At 62.0% G+C, this 18,844-nt stretch overlaps 1 protein-coding gene across 6 annotated transcripts in view; it reads right to left on the bottom strand.

Annotated features, from left to right (window-relative positions):
- Positions 1-1,621: 1,621 nt before the first annotated feature.
- The window catches only part of MORN1 (MORN repeat containing 1), a 63,662-nt gene continuing 46,439 nt past the window's right edge, over positions 1,622-18,844 (bottom strand). For 3 of the 6 annotated variants that reach the window (XM_014863107.3, XM_014863109.3, XM_070511303.1), the window contains one exon: positions 4,330-6,652. In XM_014863107.3, coding sequence (XP_014718593.3) covers positions 6,427-6,652 — 226 coding nt within the window. In that variant the 3' untranslated portion in view covers positions 4,330-6,426. Of the gene's footprint in view, positions 18,470-18,844 lie in introns of all 6 variants that reach the window. The other 3 variants (XM_014863108.3, XR_011503687.1, XM_070511302.1) reach the window with 3 other exon arrangements.

Raw genomic sequence — 18,844 nt, 5'->3', positions numbered from 1 at the left:
AGACGCGCGCTGGCCAGGAGGGGCACCCCCTCACTCAGGGGACAGCCGCTCCCTCACCAGGAGTCCTGGCAGAGGCTGGGCAGTGGGGTGGGGCAGGGGACAGCCCGCCTGCCCCACCTGGGACCCTGGTCTTGCCCAGACACAGCCCCCTGGGGTCTGAGCTCTCCCTGGTTGGCCATGGGGCAGCCCCTGCGTGCCCATGGCAGCAGCGGGAGGCCATCAACCAGGCGGCCGTGGGGCACAGGGGCGGGGGTCCCACCAGACCCTGTGCACGCCTGGGCCCCTCAGGTTTGCTCCGATGACCTTGGAAAGTGGGAGGGTTCACAGGTCGTGTGTTTGTGGAGATTTACTGACGGAAGAGCCAGCAGCTCCACGTCCAGCCAGGAGCCCACTATGGGGCAGACCCCCGCGTTCACAGGGCCCGGTGCGCGGGGGCAGCTCTGCACCTCTGGCCTGGTGCAGTGACGGGAACCGCCATGCTGACTTGGAACTAAGAGTGGGGCTGCCTCCTGCTTCGCAGGGATGCACGGCTGCCTCTGTTTGGGTGCTTTCTTCTTTCTCGATTGAAACATCATTTTCATTATTTTTCTTTTGACAGAAACGTGGTTTCGTCTTGAATAGAAAAAAGAACTGTAAAGCGATTTGCCCAATCTCGGGGGCTGACACCGGTGAACAACCAGGCTCTGACGCAGCTGTTCCAGGGGATTTTGGGGACCGGGTGGCCCTTCCGACTCCTACCCATTGCCCGCCGTGTTTATGCAGCTGCGTGTGGACACGGCTCCTCCAGCAGCTCCCCTGCCACATCCTCCGAGGGGGCTCTGTCCTGCAGCCCCACGTCTGCCTCCATGCACTCTGGGCAGGACAGAGCCCCGTGGGGCCCAGGCACTGACCCAGGAGTCATGGGTTCCCGAGAACGGTCCCCTTCTGGGGATTCACTGCTGGGACGCCGGCAGCCTGTCCCCTCCTAATGGACAGTTGGAGGCTGAGGCCCTGCTGAACCAGGCTGGCAGCGTCTGTGGCCACTTCTGGAACCAGAAAGAGGCAGGCAGATGCGGCTTGCTCCAGGTGGTCCCAGCTGCCACCCCACATCTCAGGCTCAGAATGGCATCAAGGCCCCAGTCGTGGAGGTTCTGGAGCCCCGTTCCCTCACTGGCTCTCTTCTCTCCAACCTTCACAGAGGTCTGCCCCTGCTGTCAAAGCTGGCCCTCTGGATGGCTCGCTGCCTGGCTGCTCCCCCGGGTCTGGGAGCTGGGACCAAGTACGGGGTGAAGAATCACCGGGGACTGGGGCCCAGCTCTTCTGGTCCTGCAGGGGTCCAGCTCCCTCGGGCTGCCCCATCCGCCAGCTGTTGACTGGCCTGTTGAAGCAGGCAAGTTGTTCAGTTGTATTGAGGAAGAATTGGGTGGGGAACCTACTAAGAGAAAAGCAGAAAGGAGAAAGTGAGGGGCAGCTGCCAGGGGCCCGATGGAAAAGGCCCCCTGGTTTGGGTCGGTTTTGGCTAGGCATCCTTTCCTCATCTGCCGCCTCTTGCCCTTAAGTAAGGGCACAGTTATTCCATGTGGACCTACTTCCTATTCTTTTTTTTTTTTTTTTTTTGAGGAAGACCAGCCCTCAGTTAACTACTGCCAATCCTCCTCTTTTTTTTGCTGAGGAAGACTGGCCCTGAGCTAACATCCGTGCCCATCTTCCTCTACTTCATATGTGGGACGCCTACCACAGCACAGCCTTTGTCAAGCAGTGCCATGTCTGCACCCAGGATCCGAACTGGCGCACCCCAGGCTGCCGAGAAGCAGAACGTGCCCACTTACCCGCTGCGCCCCCGGGCCGGCCCCAAGGACCTACTTCTCAGAGACAAACGAACTTCTGTTCCATCCATCAGTAATTAGAGCCATCACCCACCCGTCCACCCATCCATCTGTAAGTCTGTCCATCCATCCAGGTACTCATGCATTCATTCATTTATCCACACTTCCACCCACCCATTCGTCTATCCACCCATCCACTCATCCATGCACCCACCCACCATCCATCCCTCCATCCATCCTTCCATATACTCATCCGTCGTTCTATTTATTCATACTTCCGTCCACCCCTCCACCCACCCACACACTCATCCATCTGTCCACCCTTCCTTCCATCAGTTCATCTAGTTTTCCTTTTATTTATTCACTCACCCACGATCCATCTACCCGTATGCTCTTTGTTCATGCATCCATCTAGCCTTCTACCCATCCCTCCAGCTACTCAGCCGTCAGTCCTTCCTGCACACCTCCTCTGCCTCCTTCGTTCTCACTGCCTCCTGTATTTCCTGGCACAGAGTCAGTGCTCCAAATTCACCCATTCACGCAGCAGCTATTTGCTGAGGGCCTCCTGTGCTCCCCACACGTCCACAAACCAACCGGGAACGGGAGGAGTAAGTTCGATGTGTCACGTGCTGCTCGCGACACGCGCGGGGGGGCTGGGACGTGCTGCTGGAGGGAGGTGAGGCTTCGGAGCTGGTGGCCAAGAAAGGCCTCGTGAGAAGGTGACAGCCAGGAGACGAGCTGTGCAGGCAGAGGGCAGAGCCCATGCAAAGGCAGAAGCCTGCCTGGCACCACCGAGGGCATGCAGGGGCCAGCGTGGCCTGAGTGGAGCAAACAGTGGGCGGGGGCCTCAGATGAAGGCAGTGGGCCATGGGACCAGCTCAGGTTGGGCCTGAGGTCCTGGTGACGATATGGGGTATGAGCTGAGGACAACTGCCATGCGGAGGCGAGACTGCTGGGGTCGGGGGTGCGGCGTGACAAGGTAGGGTCAGGCTGGGGGTGCGCTTTGAAAGCAGGACCAACAAGGCTTGCTGGTGGGCCACAGAGCAAGAGAGAAGGAAAGCGATGTCGGCGATTTTGGCCTGAGCAACTGAGAGTCCCGGTGTCGTCAGCTGAGCAGGAGAGCTGGTTGGGGACAAGTGGGGCTCAGTTTGGGGCATGTAAAGTGCCCTTGATGCCCTAGCATTTCTCTACCCTGGGCCTCGCAGCTGGCAGTGTGGGTCCAGAGCTGGGCAGAGGCCCAGGTGCAGAAAGGCGCAGGGGTTGGGACCCAGGACCAGGGGCCCAGTGAGGGTGCCAGTGAGGCAGGAACTGAGCCGGCGCCCTGGTGCCGGCGGTCGGGGAGATGGGGGGGTAGCCAGGGGTGTCCAGAGGAGGGTCAGTGCAGAGAGGGAGGTGGCCCTGTTGTGAGCCCTGATGGTAGCAGGCCCATCAGGGAGGGTGTGGACAACAAGTGTGGGAAGGAAATGGGTCCTGGATGGGGGGCGGGGCCGTGGGGTCGGGAGGGTATTTAGGACAGAAGCAACAGCGTGCTCCGTGGCTGGGGGCTCGGACGGTCTGCTGGGGCCCAGAGGTGTCTGTGCTGGTGAGGGGCTGGGGCTCTGGGTGCCCCCTCCCTGCTCCTCATTGTCCCAGGAAGGAAGAAGCTATGGGCAGTGGGGAGGATGGGGAGGGTGGTGGCTTCGAGGCAGAGGGGCGAGCCCAGCCTGTCCAGCACTTGGGCAGGTGAAGGGTGATCCCCAGGCTGCCGCCTCGGACCCAGGGTCTCCGGAACGTGGAGCCCATGAGCAGAGGAAATGGCAGATGAAGGTCCCGCCAGCAGCCCTCTCGATCTGGCTGCCTGCAGGCCTCCGGGCGTTTCCCCCACTGGTGTCCCCGCCGGCCTTGCTCAGTGGCCGTGGCTGTGTTTTGGTGGCAGCTGTGAAATCTGAGACGTTGTCCCTGCAGACCCGCAGCCCGTTTCCGGAAAACCAGTCACCTGCCTGTTGCCTCTTGATTTCTCATTTGGGAGTCGGTCCGAGTTCCCCAGGCTGCCCGCCGGGCCCCCTCCAAGGCAGGGATGGTGGGAAGGAGGCAGGCACTGGCCGGCCAGGCTCTGGACAGTGCTGGGCAGAGGCCAAGGATCAGCTGAGCGGGCTCTGTGATAGGGGACCGGGACCGCCCTCGCCCTCGCCGGCTCGGGCTCACCCTGGGGAGAGCGCTGGTGGGTCACACATGCCAGCCGAGAAGGGCACCCGGTGACCACCGTGGGCCTCGGCCCGGGAATGCCCACATGAGCCCGCACTCGTGTCTGGGGGGTGTGGGAAGGGGCCTGCCCATCTAGATGAGGTACCACTTTGTGGTCAGTGTGGAGCGTTTTATTAAAGCTCAGGGCCGTGTGCACACCAGCCGAGGGGGAGGTGGAGGACGGCGACCCCGTAAGCAGAGGCGGCGTTTCCGTCCGTTCCCACTGAGGGTGGTGTCCCGAGGGGACGCTGCATCCCCAGGGGCTGGAGGCTCTTGGGTGCATTGGGGCGGCCCGCCTAGCTCGGGGTGCCAGGGTCTTCTCCAGGGATGTGGGGCCGCGGCCAGGCTCCCTCCGCAGAGACCCGAAGGTGTTTGAAGGCGGTGGGCAGCACACGGCCCAGGAACGGAGGGGTGGTCACATCGCGGACCATGATGACATACTCCCCTGCAAGAGATGGATGCTGGGACGTGGCCCCCGGTGGCCCCTGCCCCCCAGCCTGCCCTTCCTCTAGGTTGAAAAGGTACACGTTCCACCCCCCGCTCTTCACTCCCCTCGAGGCCCCCTCATGCCTGCCCACCCTGAGCTCCTCTCTGCCCTGCCTCACCTGCCCTGCGACCTCGGGACCCCAGGACCCTGTCTCTGTGGCCCACTCTATGTTTCAGGCCTTCTCCTCAGGCCTGTGACGCCAGGACCCGGCCACTGTCTTCCCATGGTGCTGGGCGCACAGTCAGTGTAGGTGAATAAGTGAATTCTGGGGTGAATGAAACCACGTCCCCCCTCAGGACACAGGCCCAGCAATGGCCCCAGCATCCTGGGGGCAGAGTTGGGGGGGACACAGGGATGGCTCGGCAGTTGGGCTGGTCGAGGCCCTCAGGCCGGCAGAGAGCCCCCCACTGCTGATGAGGCCTCAGGGCTGAGGGCAGGGATTCTTTTGAAAATACTTTCCTCTCTTTTTTGGAGAAAAGTAATTCATTTCCTCTAAAATGGCTTTTAAAATAATTAAGCCCCTGGTTGGTTTTGCAGCCCCTGCCTGTGGGCTGTGGGAGGGGGCAGCTCCGGGCTGGGGACACGGGAGGGGAGGGGGGACGCGTTCCCTCTGCAGTCTGTAAACTGTCTGCAGAGCTTCAAAGTTGGAGAAACCATAAAAAAGAAAATAAGAAATAACAAAAAGTGAGGTTGCCATAGAAACCGTCCTCTCCCCTCCCCGAGCCCGCTGGGGCTGGCACCGGAGCGTGGAAAAAGCTCGCAGGGCTGGCCTGGGCTCACACCAGGAATGCGGCCGCAGCCGAAATGGGGTGCAGGAGCCGGCTCGCACCCTGAGAGAGAACATTCCAGTGCCCAGGTCTGGAAAACAGGCCACTTTCCTCCTGCGCCGTCTCCCTCCACGCGGGCCAGCCCCGGGGCTGCGGACACCGAGCGTTCCTGGGGCAGGACAAGAAAGGGCCTCGGGGCTGCCAGGAATTTGTTCGGCCTTGAGTCAGTTCCTTCAGAAAAAACTGCGGTTCTGCGGGCCGGGGGCCGGGCCGGGCGCCTGGGGAGGGCCGCATTCCGCAGCCGGGCCACCAGGCCTCCCTGGCGGGCCTGGGGGAAAAGCCGCGCATGGCAACGCCGCAGTGTTTCCAAGCAGCCGGTTTCTAGGTGTTCCCGAGAACACACAGCTCCACCAGCCGCGGCCAAGGGCGCCGGCCGGAGCCGGCAGAGCTCAGTGGGCAGTGGCCACACAACGGAGCCCCAGCCCTCATCTGACCTCGTCCTGAGGCCCTTCTCTCACAGATGGGAAAGGGTCTGGCTAGTGGCCACCCTGCCAGCCTCAGAAACCACGGGCCCGGCCCCAGCCGCCATGTGGTCCCGTGGTGAGCCCTGTGCCCAGCTCCCCACTGAGCCTGGCCTGGCCTGCATCTCGGGCATGTGGCCATCCACCTGGCTTTGCCCCTCACAGCCTGGAAATTGCGTCTCCTCACAGCCAGGCAGTGTCCAGCCAATCCCCTACCAGCCCTGCCCAACTCTTGTGCCCACCCTTGGCCTCTCCTCCTTGGGCAGAAATGAGGGTCCCAGGGTCCTGGAAGGGGGGACCGCGATGCCAGCCCTGTTGGCCAGTCACTGGACCGTGCGTCTGCTGCTGGGACGGCTGGCGCCAGCACAAAGGGGAGGTGGAGGCACCCCCGCACAGGGGCCTCTCTGGCTGCGGCAGTCGCAGGGGTTGCGGCCATAGGCCCTGCTAACCCTCCCAGCAGCTCAGAGGTCAGAGGGGCCCTGTACCTGCCAGCCTGCCAGCCTTCCAATCAGGACACCGGAGAGAGGGAACCAGGGCCATTCCCCTTGGCTGAGGGGACAAAGAGGCAGCCAGGACGGGCGAGTGTCCCCCACCTGACGCCCTGCCTGGTGCCCAGAGCCGTTTTAAGGGACCGAGCCTTGGGAAGACCCTGGCCCATCGACATCCCTGTGCACCTCCCCAGCACCCTCAGGGCCCTGCCTCCGGGGGTGCCCGCAGAGGTCGACATAAATGACCCATTCAGATCCTGGAGTGACAGCTGGAGATGGCCCTGCTCGGCCGTGTCCCTCCGATGCCCGCCTACCTGGGAATGCCGCTGCTGCCAGCTCCGCCACGGCTGCCCCATCAGGCCTGCAGGGAGGAGAGAAGGAAGTCCCGAATGTGCCGCCCAGGGCCCCACTGCCTGCTGCACGCCCCCCAGCTGGGGCCCCCGGCTCTTGGGCCCTGAGGACAGCAGAGACCACGAGGTCCCCGCCTGCCGGCCTCAGGCGGGCACAGGTGTGACCGCCCTGTCCTCCGAGGCTCCGCTTCCGCCTTCGAGTGGCAGTGTGTGTAGCCCCCATGGGCCCCTCTGCCGCACCTGGAGGAGAGGTCCCCATGAGGCTGTGACCCAGCTCTCTGCCCCTTGGCCCTGGTGCCTCGTTGCCTAAACCCAAACTTGCCCATGGAGACGCGGGAGCTGGTGTGTGACAGCCTTGCTCCCATAGCCACAGCCGCCACCACTTCGTGCAGCACCGAGGTGCGGGGTTTGGAAAGCTGCAGCCACATGTGCACCGGGGCCTCAGCACGGAGCAGAGCAGCCACTCAGAAAACAGCTATGTGCCCAGTCCACGCAGAAGCGATGTAGGAGTGGCGTCTGTTTTCCAGCAAGAAGTGACAAGTGGCAGCTGGGCTCAGTGGGGGTGGGGTTGTGGGGCACCCTCATGTTCCCCCCAGAGGGACCACTGTCACCTTGTCAGGTGGGAAAGAAAAGGCAGCAAGAGGAGACAGGAGAGGCAGGGGTCCTGAGGCCTGGCCCACATCTGAAAGATGGAGACCCTCGCTGTGGCCACAGCTGCCATGAGAGAACCCTGCCTGGGCTCCCTGAGGTGGGTGCAGCCCCTGCCCGGGCTGCAGACCCGAGCCGGTTGGCGTTCCTGTCTCAGCCAGATGGTTTCGGGTGGCACACCACCCACATGGGTTTCTGCTCTGTAGTGAGTGACAGGCCCCCCTTGCCTGTCCACTGGCGAGGGTCACCTGCCCAGGAGGACCTGGCTGTGTCCCTGGTGGAGACCCACCTGGAGGGGCCAACCCTGTGGCCAAGTGGTTAAGTTCATGTGCTCTGCTTCAGGTGGCCCAGGGTTTCGCAGGTCGGATCCTGGGCACGGACATGGCACTGCTCATCGGGCCATGCTGAGGCGGCGTCCCACACAGCACAACCAGAGGCACTCACAACTGGAATATACAACTGTGTCCTGGGGGGCTTTGGGGAGAAGGAGGAAAAAGAGCCACCTGGACTCTGTCTCAGAGGGAAATGTAGGTAGCCGCACGAGGTGCAGTGCCCCTGGCTGAGCCCTGGCCCGCATGCTTGGTTTCGACCCCTGGGTCAGGCCCTCAGCCTTCTCCACACCTCCTCGGGGTACCAGAGAACTGGCGCTGTGTGGACGGCCACCCTGAGCCCTCCGGCCACCAGATGCACTTGCTGGGTGGCACGGAGGCCCAGGTGTGACGGGCTGGGCCTTTCCCTGAATTACGCATCCAGAGGCGCTCAGGGGCAGCCAGGAGGGCTCCTCACCCCTGCCCTCTGCTGCTGGCGGTTTCCCGTCATCAGAGCTGGGGGTGGAGCACCAGGGGCTCTCCGAAGGGGCTCGGTGACCCACCAGGTTCTGACCCCTTGCCAAACTTAAATACCACATGCATGGTTTGGGCGATAAAAAATTAAAGACAAAAGATTTTTAAATTACTTCATTTCTAGTGGGGGAAAGTGGGCCTTGGCTCAGACCCAGGAGCCACGTTAAAGATTCTGAAGTGTGGGTGAGGAGAGAAGGCAGATAAATAATTTAGAACTAAGAATAACCAGAGTCTGTCAAGCTGCCAGCTGTAAGAGAAATAAACGGGGTTACAAGAATCCTGAGAGGTTTTATAGAACTCCCAGGGCCTCGAGAAAACAGAGACCGAGCCAGGAAGGAGCTGGGGAGTCCTGGCTGGGGAACTGGCAGAGGTGCCGATTAGCTGGACGGGTATCTGGACTGTCAGGGTCGGGACCTGGTGCCCGAGGAGCCCTGGGGTGTGTGCCCAGGCGGTGGGTGAGGTGGGGGTTCTGTTTGACCCCAGAAACACTGATTGGGCACCGGCCGTGTGCACGGCACTGGGCTGGGCCTCCAGAAATCGGGAGGGGTCGGAGCCGGGGTGGCTAACGGGCTTCCACTCCGAATCCACCTCGACTCCACATCAGCAGAAAAGGACGCTGGAGACTCACGACCTGGGCTGGGCTGGGGGGGGACAGGGTGTGAGCTGGAGAGGGGCCGGGCTCCCCCTCCACCCTGTGCTTCCACGTTTGGGTTCTCCTCCCTCTGTGGTTCCTGTCCTCGTCTTCATGTTTCCTGTGCTTGCGTTTTGTTGAGTGTCTTGGGTCCATGGGTTTATAGTTTTCATCACATTTTTTAAAATTTTGGCTATTTCTTCACATGTTCTTCCTGTTGCCTCCTCCCCCCACCACCACTTTGGAGGCTCCAATTTCACGTCTGTTTGGCCACTTGAAGTCTCTTGCAGTTTAATAAGCAAGCTCAGTCTTGTTTTCCTCTGTGGGTTTCCTTTTGGACGGTGTCTGTGGCCATGTCTTCAAGCTCACTTGTCTTCTTCTCTGTGCGTCTACTTTGCCATCGAGCCCTCATGTGTTTTCACCGCAACATCATAGTTTTCATCTCCAGAAGTTTGATGTGCCTCTTTTTCATATCCTCCATGTGTCTGCTTACCATGTTCCATCTTTCCTCTCGAACACAGGGACCCATTATAACTGGCTTCATGTCCTTGTCTGATTCTCTCATCTGTCATTCCTGGGTCGGCTGTGATTGCTTGGTTTTTCCCTCATCGTGGGTTGAACTTTCCTGCATTCTGTGGTGCCTGGTAATCTTTGATCAGATGCCAGACATCGTGGATTTCCTCCTCTTGGGTGCTGGGTTTTTTTGTATCCTTATAAATATTCTTGCTGCTGTTACGTTACTTAGAAACAGTTTGATCTTCATGGGTCTTGGTTTAAGGTTTGTGAGGTGGGGTTTAAGATGGGGCTAATGATTCCTGCCATGAAGGCAAGACCTTTGTGAGTGCTGTACCAACACCCCGTGAATCCCGAGGTCTCCCGCCTGGCCATTGGCATGAGCACTGTCACAGCCCTGTGTGAGCTCAGGACGGGACTCCCTCCCATCCTCTTGGGGGTCCTTCCCCAGCCTTCAGCACGTTCCTTGCACACACGTGCTGATCCATGCACCACAGATGCCGGGGCTCTGTCCTCTCCGACGCTCTGTCCTATGAACTCCAGCCACCTTGGCTTTCCAGGATGCCCAGCTCCGTCTCTCCCCTCGGGGGGCCCCTCAACCCGCCTGGGTCCCCTGCCTGCACCACAGCTGGAAACTCTTGAGGCAGTGAGCTGGGGCCGTCTGAGGCCTCCCCGTCCTTCGTCACCTGACGTCCAGCGTCTTGAGGGCTGTTGTCTCCTGGATCTGGTCCAGTTTTTCTTTTTTTTTTCTTTTTTAAAGATTTTATTTTTCCTTTTTCTCCCCAAAGCCCCTGGGTACATAGTTGTGTATTTTTAGTTGTGGGTCCTCCTAGTTGTGGCATGTGGGACACCGCCTCAGGGTGGCCTGCGTGGTGCCATGTCAGTGCCCAGGATTCAAACCAGTGAAACCCTGGGCCACTGCAGCAGAGCACACAAACTTAACCACTTAGCCACGGGGCCGGACCCTGGTCCAGTTTTTCCCTTGTTTACTTGTGAGGGCAAATCCGGCCCCTTGCCCTCCATCTGGGCTGGAAGTAGGACTCCATTTCCACAATTACAGACCAAACCGAGACGTGGTGCCCAGACAGCACCAGCTTGTCCTTCAGCGTCCATCCTGAAGGGGCGGGCTCCTCGGGGGAGGGCAGTCTCCCCCTCCTGCCCTCCTCACCTCTGCCTGCTGCCCGGGCCTGTCCTTCCAGGGCTCCCAAATGGCATCTTGTCCTGACTGGATGTGTCCAGTGAGACAGGGCCTCGGCCAGCGTGAATTGCTCTAGAGTGAGTCTCCGTGGTGGGTCCTCCAGTCCCTCATGAGGCCCAATTGGCCTCGCCCTGTGCCTGCCCCAATGGGACACGTGGCCAAGCTGGTGCACACAGAGCTGGACCCTCTCAAGGAGGGAGCTCGCTGGCCTCCATTGACGGTCAGCAGGGTCACCTGCTGGTTCCCACTGGGTGCCCAGCTACTCGAGTGACCTCCCATCCAATCATCTGTCCCTTTGGCAGGGAGGCCCCTGGAGCCCTCGGCCCCGTGGCTAGGTCTTTCCCTCTCTGAAGGCCCTGAGAGGGTCCCGTCAGAGCTGCAGGACCTCGACGGGCCCTCCCGCCTCCACCTCTCCCAGGATGATGCATCCATGGGGCTCCACTCTGCTGAAATTGCCAGAGCACATCTGACCCTGAGCAGCCCACAGCAGCCTGGGCAGGGCACGGGGTGACAGCCAAGCTCCGTGGCGTGTGCCTTCTCAGTGCTTCTCCTCAGCCCAGGTCAGGAGAACAGATGGCAGAGCTGAGAAGACAGCCGTAATCGGAGCAGAGGCCTGAGGCCTGTCGGCCAGATCCCAGCTGAGTGGGGCTGGAGCCCAGAGGCTTGCTCACGCCTAGCTCTTTCTCTGGGGTGGCTGAGCAGAGGGGGCACCTGGGGAGTGGGCAGCAGGAGAAAGAGTTTCCTCTTCTGGAGTGACCACTGCCCCAGTGAGCCAAGGGTCTCTAGTATCCCGTGCAACCTGGGCCTGTCCACCCACAGGCCCACCGAGAGATTCACCTGGGTCGGGGCTTGGTGCCCCGTGGTCAGGCAGAGGAGGCCTGTGGCTGTGGACCAGACTTAGAAACCTGCAGACCCCAGCTGGGCAGGACCTGGGGGATGCAGGCTCTGGGTTGGTCGGGCCTGACCCTGACCCTTGTGGTCATTGGTTTTCCGGTCTGTGATGGGGGCACACAGGCATGGCACGGGGCGTGGATCCCCTGAGACCTGACCTGGGCGGGGGGACCAGTCTGCCTGAGGCTTATCTGCTGTGAGAGGGTGCAGGGACCCCATCGTGCAGTCAGGGGCCAGGATCCTGGGGGCGGGGCGTCTGCCCCCAGCTGTGTGGGCATCACGCGCAGCCTCCAGCACTAACAGGACATGCTGGGTTAGGGAGCCGGGGAGCTGCCGAGTCAAGTCCCCATCCAGCCACAAACTAGGGAGACTGCCAGCGGGAGGGCGCAGGCGCAGAGACCTGCCCCGGCTCTCCCGACCTGCTCAGGTGGGATGTGAGCCCAGGGTTTTCTGCGGCCCCCATGGAGAGCCCACGAGAAAGCTCCAAAATTAGAATAGTCAGCTAATTGGCAAAACGGCTGGCCCAGATTTGGGGCCAACCTGGAAATCGTTCTTGCCTCCTCAGGACCCCGAGAAATAGGAGGTGCAGGGTCCTGAGCAGACGAGTGACAGCCACGGGCACAGAGCCAGCTTGGAGAGGGTGTCCAGATCGCTCTACCCTGTTTCTAGAGGGTCCTCTGCCCCATGGGCACCTGGGGGGGCCTCCCCTCACTCAGACTCACAGCCAACCAGGGCCACTGTGGGTCCACGGTGGCTCCTCCGAGTGAGGCCCCCTGCATGCACCGGGCTGGGAGAGCAGCTGATGGTCACAAAAGCAGAGGTGCAGACATACCAGAGGATTAATGAGTTTTCAGCCCTGGTCTGGGGACCAGAGGACCCGCCGAGGACCAGCCAGGGGCCCTGTGCCAAGTGGGCAGCGGGCTCTGGGCCCTGGAAAGCCTTCAGGGTGCTCTCTGTTTGGGGGTGTCTAGGTGCCTGCCGGGAGGCCCTCCCCAGGGGCTGTGGTGGCCGGAGGGGGGCGTGTGAAGGGTTAACGGCTCTGCCCACTCGACAGCCTCCAGCTGCCGCTGGGTGATTATTCTAGCCCCGCGTGGGGCGGAAACATGCCCACTGGGCTGCGCGGGGATTAGGGCGGCCAGTGCACAGCCATGGCCCAGCTGTTCCTGCCCGGCCTTCACACCTGCTTCAGTTTATTATTACTGCTTGGACACGACAGGGCTCATTTCTCAATCTTTAAAGTTGCTAAAGAAGCAAAGAGCCCAGTCGCTCCCTTTGTCTTGTTTTCCCTGAACACCCAACCCAGGGGAGCTTCCAGCGAGGGGCGGGAGGCAGAGGCTGAGCCCAGGTTGCCAGGGATCCCCGGCCGGGGTGAGGAGCCCGGAAGGCCGGCCCTGCCTGGGCTGGGCTCGGGCAGCAGAGGCCCCGCTGGCCCTGGGACCTGAAGCCCTGGCCGCCCTGTAGCTTCATCTTGTCCTGCTCCTCCGGCCACCCACACGCAGACTCAGCCGTGTCCTGTCTCCTCGCCGCCTTCGACAGGGCACCCTGTCGTCCTGAGAGCTCTCACACCTGGGGCACTGCCCCAGGGCCCTCCTGAGATGACCCGCCCCTCCCTGGGCCAGCCCTGGCCGTGGCTCCAGTGATCGGCCAGGACACTGCCCAGGTGCAGGCCGCCCCAAAGAAGACCCTGTGCCATGAGGAGCCCTGCACACATTCCCTGGTGAAGGAGGTGCTGAGCTGAGGAAGGCCTTCCCAGCCGAGGGGTCGGCACGTGCCAAAGGCTGGGGGCACTGTGTGTGCAGAAGTGGGGGGGGGGGCTCCGGGGAGCTGCAGGAGGGACTGGGAGGCGGAGGGGCCTGTGGACGTCACCCCCGACCTCATGCGGGGTTTCTTTGGGTCATCCTTGCCTCAACTCAAAATCGTTTGCCTGTGGCCCCCTGTACAAGACACAGAGTGGAAGGAGAGGCCGGGGGTCATCCAGAACTGGCCCTCAGGGGTGACTGGCGTGGTGGAAGGCTGGCATCCGTGGGCCTGCAGTAGGAGGCCTGGGGTCCTGGTTCAGGTGGGCAGCCCCTAGCCTGTGGCCAAGGGAGTAGCCACTTACTCTCTGGGACGGAAGGGGGCAGTTGCTGGCTAAGCCCGGCAAGGAGTCCCAGCCCCACTCCACAGCCCGGGCTGAGCCTCCTGGCGGCGTCTGCCCAGCGTGGGCCTGAGGGCTCGTGGCTGTGTTCTGCAGGACTCGCTGCACCAGCTGGCCTGGCAGGTGCGCACCTGGCTCTGGCTGCTTCACCGGCCAGGCCCGCCAGACCGGGCCCAGCCCACCCGCTGTGGCTGGCGTGCAGAGAAAGGACAGGTCACCACCCCCAGCCTGTCCTCTTTAGGACCCTGCTGACCCTGGTGGCTCCTGCCCAGAGCATCTCCGGTCCCAGTGGGGTGGCCAGTGGTGGCTCATAGGACAGCATCCTGCCTCTCAGAGCTGTTGTGGTGACGCGGCAGACAGGGGGCAGATGGCGGGTCGTCCTGCGTCCCCGGGTTGGGGTGGGTGAGCAGCCCAGGGTGCTGGCTTGGGTGTTCCACGGGGCAGCCTTTTGAAGGGGACAGAGACCTGCCTGAGACGCGTGATGGTCGCCCATGACTGTGTGCCGGGGGGGCTACGCGGGCTGCGAGCATCAACTATCTATTCAAGGAAAAAAAATTAATTGGCTCCATCTGTGTTGGCCTAATGACTGATTAAATGACTAATCACGGAAGTCTTAATTAAAGCCATTTTTCTCCGAGTGAGCGGAGGAGGGGCTGTGGTGGCCCGAGTGTCGCTCAGGGTGGGGCCTGGGCTGAGCTGTCAATGAGCACTCCCGGGCGAGGTCGCGCTGTAAGCTCCCACACACAGAGCTGGCTGACAGCATCTCCTCTCCGGCCGACGGGGTTGCAGGCGGCCGCGCTTTCCTGTCACGAGGCATTTAGGATTTCTGGGGAAAACGCAACCAGAGCTGTGTGCCCCCCACTTCAGGGCAATTCCCCTGTTTGGCTGGGCAACCTCAGGGCTGCGTTTGTGAAATCGAGTCCATCTTTTGCAGCTGACACAATTTCACATCATCCAGGAACTGACAGAGCTCTGTGTCATGTTGTGAAATTCCGTAATATGCCAGGAATGTCCCCGCAGGAATGCAGCGAGGGGCCGGTGATGAACCCTGCTGGCCCGGGGCAGCCGCACTGCATGCAGGGCCTTCAGCCGACTCCCAGGTCCGCGTGGAGGGGCTGCCCCATCCGTGTGCTGTCTCCCCTCCAACAAGCTGGTCCAGTGTCTGGGGACAGGGGACCAGAGCAGATCCACTGACAGCAGTGAGGCAGCCACTCAGGACCAGATTTGAGACAGCGAAGAAGCCACTTACATAACAATAGGGAAAAGCCGGAGCTCCATGCACGTCGGTCCCTTCCATGACCCCCAGGACCTGGCCCAGGACCCCTGCCAGCCCCTCCCCGTCATCCACACCCAGGGCCTTACCAGCGGGGCCTCTGCCTGGGGTGGGGGGGTCGGCGCAAACCCTTCCTTGCTCCCTCCGAGGGGTGGGGGACTGTGTGGTGAGGGGCCCCAAGTGGGCTGGGGGCTGGGCCCCTCAGGATTGGCTGTCCCTGGGCACTGCTGCCCTGTGGGGCACACACCCCTGAGAGCAAACAGTCAGGGCGGGTCTGCCGGAGGGGCAGGGGCCGGTCATGTGGCTCTGGGAAGGCCCCGCGGCACCTGCCGGACCCTTCGCCCCTCTCCCCTCCACCGAAATGCCTTCTTTGGGAGCACAAAGGTAATTTTTCTTAGTCAAGGAAGATACTACAGAACTGTGCAAGTTGTAACAGAAGCGAATGGTTCCCCTGAGCACTCTACCCTTTTATGTAAATCAAAAACCAGCACTCGGCTCCGAGAGAAGTTACGGGTGGGTGGCGTGTCACTGCTCGTCTCTGTGAGATGAGGAGGCGCCTGTCCCAGTCATGTCCACTGCATGAGCCCCTGGCCGGGAAGGAGACGGCTGATGTGGGACGAGACCGACTCAGGCAAAGCCAATAATGAGCAAGTATGAGGTTCGCTGTGGCTCTGAGGGGCCACCAGGCGGAGGGAACAGGCGACCCGGGGGCAGGCAGGTCAGCCTGGTCCTTCCCAGGGGCCCCCAGCAGACACGGAAGGCCGCTCCTGTCTGTGGGGCCACGCAGGCGTGTGGGCACGGCCGAGGCTGTTTTGAGGGTGAGACTGGCCCCGGGGCCTCACTGTCAGCAGGCCCTGTCCCCAGCCCCACAGCCCGGCCATCCTGACCACTTGCACAGACAGCAGAAGCTGAGACACCGGCTGGCCTGCCATCGGTCCCCACTCGGGTGGCCCCAGGCAGGATGGCGGCCATCTGAACTTGGCGGCTTCTCCTTCTCCCCCTGGACCTTGGGGTCCGACACAGAGGCCAAAAGCTGCTCATGGGCCCGGACATGCGTGTCAGCCCGGCGGCTCTGCTGTCCCCTGCCAGTGGGAGCTCTTCGTCCAGGCGTCAGACACGATGCAGGCCACTGAGCCCCCGCGTCCAACAGCCCCAGACCAGGCCGCCGGTGCGGGCTTGAGGGGAGCGGGAGGGCTTCCAGCTGTGCTGCATACTTGCCGACAAGATGTCGGGGTGCACGCCTGCCTGGCAGGGGGATGTGGGCGTGCCTGCTGTGGCGGGGACGTGGGCATGGCAGGGGCATGGGCACGCAGGGTTCTGGGACGTGGGAGCAGTCTACATACACTTCCACCTCACTCCCACGAACCTAGCCGCTGGAGCAAATGTTCGCCAGTCAGCCCGACACTTGGACGAGCAGAAGATACAACTGTGCAGCTCGCGATGAGCTGCCGTCAGTACCGCGGCTTCAGAGACGGCAATGAAACAGGTCGGGAGGCAGGAGGGAAAACACGCCCGTGAGCAGGGGTGGCTCCGGGGCTTGCTGGGGGGCACAGAGAAGGGGCAAGCCGGCATCCGGGGGTGGCCGCAGGGCGGCCTCGGACTGGCCTTGGGCTGTACCAGGAGTGACTGCTGGTCTGTGTCCCTGGAGGGTGTCTTGGGTGTGGCCCCTTTGTTGTCACAGGGTAAGACCGCGGGCTGCCCCCACGCCGGCCTCTACCAGCCTTAGCCTGTCAGTCACTCCCCTCTGGTCGTCCCCCTGCAGCCCTCCCCGCAGGGGGCTCACTCGGGAACTGGGAGGCAGATCATAGCAAACCAAGCAATGCAGGCTGCCCTTGCTGGACAGGGCACCGGGCCTGCGGGCCCCACGTTTGCCTGAGCCAGCCTGGTGGGGAGGAAGCCAGGGGGAGGCCCGATGGGGCCCTGCGCCCCATCTCAGCAGCTGGGTTGGGCCCAGCAGGCCCGCTCTCCGTTATAGAAGGAGGGGCCTCCCAGGAAGCTGAGACATCTGCGAGATGGCATCGTGGAGGGTCCTTGGGATCAGCAAGGAGGCCACCACGTGTCGAGCTGAATGGGAACTGGGGGTGGCCAGAACGTCCCGGGCAGGAAGTGCCGAGGGCCTGCTGGTTGTGGAAGCCACAAGCCCCTCTCTGCCCCCACGTGGGTCTGTCACTTACAAACGAGAGTCGGGGTGGGGCTTACAGGGCCTCAGGAGCTGCTCATTCCCAGGTCCCCAACTTGGCCTCCTTCACATGGCGGCAAGCCCTTCGCGCCCACATGCCCTGCTCCTGGGGGACCCCGCAGGGAACGGACCCCACGACTGGGTGCAGATTCTTCATGCAGACCAGGTGAATTTGCCAAGTACCATTTTCTTAGAATCCCAAAGGGTGGGCTTTTTGGGTCAAGAGCCAGGTTCGGACACTGGCGCAGGGAGCTGGTGCCAGAACCAGAGTAAGGAAGCCAGTGGGGGGCAGTGAAGACAGCCCATGTCCCCAGGCAGAGCAGGCAGGGGGCGCCGGGGACACGGGCAGGCTCCCCTACACTCTTCCCCAGGTGGGGGACAAGGGTCCCACAAACACCCGGATGGGGTCGGAGGCAGGGAGGATGCAGAGCTTGGGGCCCTGGGGGGAGTCTTGGGCTTGCATGTCGACGCTCAGACGTGTCTGTTTAACCGGTTGCTGCTCCAGGCCGGTGGGAGCTCTGCAGACAGGGCCCTGCAGCTGACGGCTGGGGTCGTGAGCCACGGGGGGGTCAGGATTAAAAACATCTCTCCAGGGCTGCTGTATCCGGAAGACATGAGCTCAGCCGCATGGACAGGGCTCCCCGGGGAGGATGGGCCGGCCTCGCCCTCGGGCGTCCACCCTGCGCCTTGAGGCTCGGCTCCAAGGAACCTCGGATGTGGGTGGAAATGAGCCAGGCCGCTGGTCACGAGCTCATGTTCAAAGAGACGTGGAGCCTCTTGAGACCAACTCCGATTCTGCGTGTCCCTTCCTGGATGATGACGACCTGCTGTGGGACACTTCGTTTCATGTGCCTCGAAAGCCCTTAGTGGCCCGGGCCGGTGGAAGCATGAGCTGGCTGCTCCCTCCGCTTTCCCAGGAGGAATCGGACAGCGAGGGCCTTCTTTCTGCTGAAATAAGATGGCTCAACATCAGCCTTAGCTGCCGAGCTGCCACAGTTACCAAACCAGGCAGCAAGTCTGCCCTGAGCACTGGGGTCCGTGCACGTGGTGTGGACGGTTCTTGGTTGTTTCGGCTTTTGGCTGTCACCTACGTTCCTGCAATGGAAACACCGCGCACACGTGGGAGCTCCCTGCTTAGCAGGATCTTGGCTTTTTTCTTTAAGTCTGTGCTTCTCCAGTTTTTGTGTCAAGCGAGCTTCATGTTTAATTCACATACGTGGCTCAGAGCAACACAGAGGACGGCACCTTCCGCTGGAGAGACCTCGAGAGTGGATCAGAGGCTGGTCTGCCTGCCGACACCGTGCCAGCCTCCGAGTGTTCCCAGCTCGTCCCACGCCCACTGGCGTCACCGATGAGCAATCTAATTGCAGGAGCGTCAGCAGGCTGCTGTGGCTCGAGACGGACGCTGCAGGCTTCCTTCCCGTTTCCACGGAATTCCTGATTTTCCTAGACTCCTGGTCGGATCTGTGCCCACAGCTCTGCTTTCTGCGTGGCTATTTCAGTGCATGCCCCTGAGCTGGGTGGGAGGAGAAGCAGAGTCATCCCAGGCAGAGTGAGGTGTCCATGGTGCACTGACTTTGGCTTCTGCAGGCTGACGAGGCCGCATGCTCGGGTCAAAGCCCGGCCTGGGCAGCTGGCGGGCGTCTTGGAAGGCCTGGTGCCCTTACTGGCCCCTGAGGCTCTTCTCCGCCCCCCAAGGAGTGATGTTCTCCCACCCCCCAGCCCCCAGAGCCTGGGCCTGCCTGTCCCCAGAGGGAGGGCTCACATCTTTCAAGAGTGGGTGATTGGGCAGGCCCGGTGGCGCAGTGGTTAAGTGCGCAAGTTCCACTTTGGCGGCCTGGGGTTCGCTGGTTCAGATCCCAGGTGTGGACATGGCACCACTTGGCAAGCC

The sequence above is a fragment of the Equus asinus genome, chromosome 5, assembly GCF_041296235.1.
Source record: "Equus asinus isolate D_3611 breed Donkey chromosome 5, EquAss-T2T_v2, whole genome shotgun sequence".
Classification (NCBI taxonomy): Eukaryota; Metazoa; Chordata; class Mammalia; order Perissodactyla; family Equidae; genus Equus; species Equus asinus.
The sequence above is the reverse complement of the archived record's forward strand: the minus strand, read 5'-3'. Positions and strand labels throughout refer to the sequence as shown.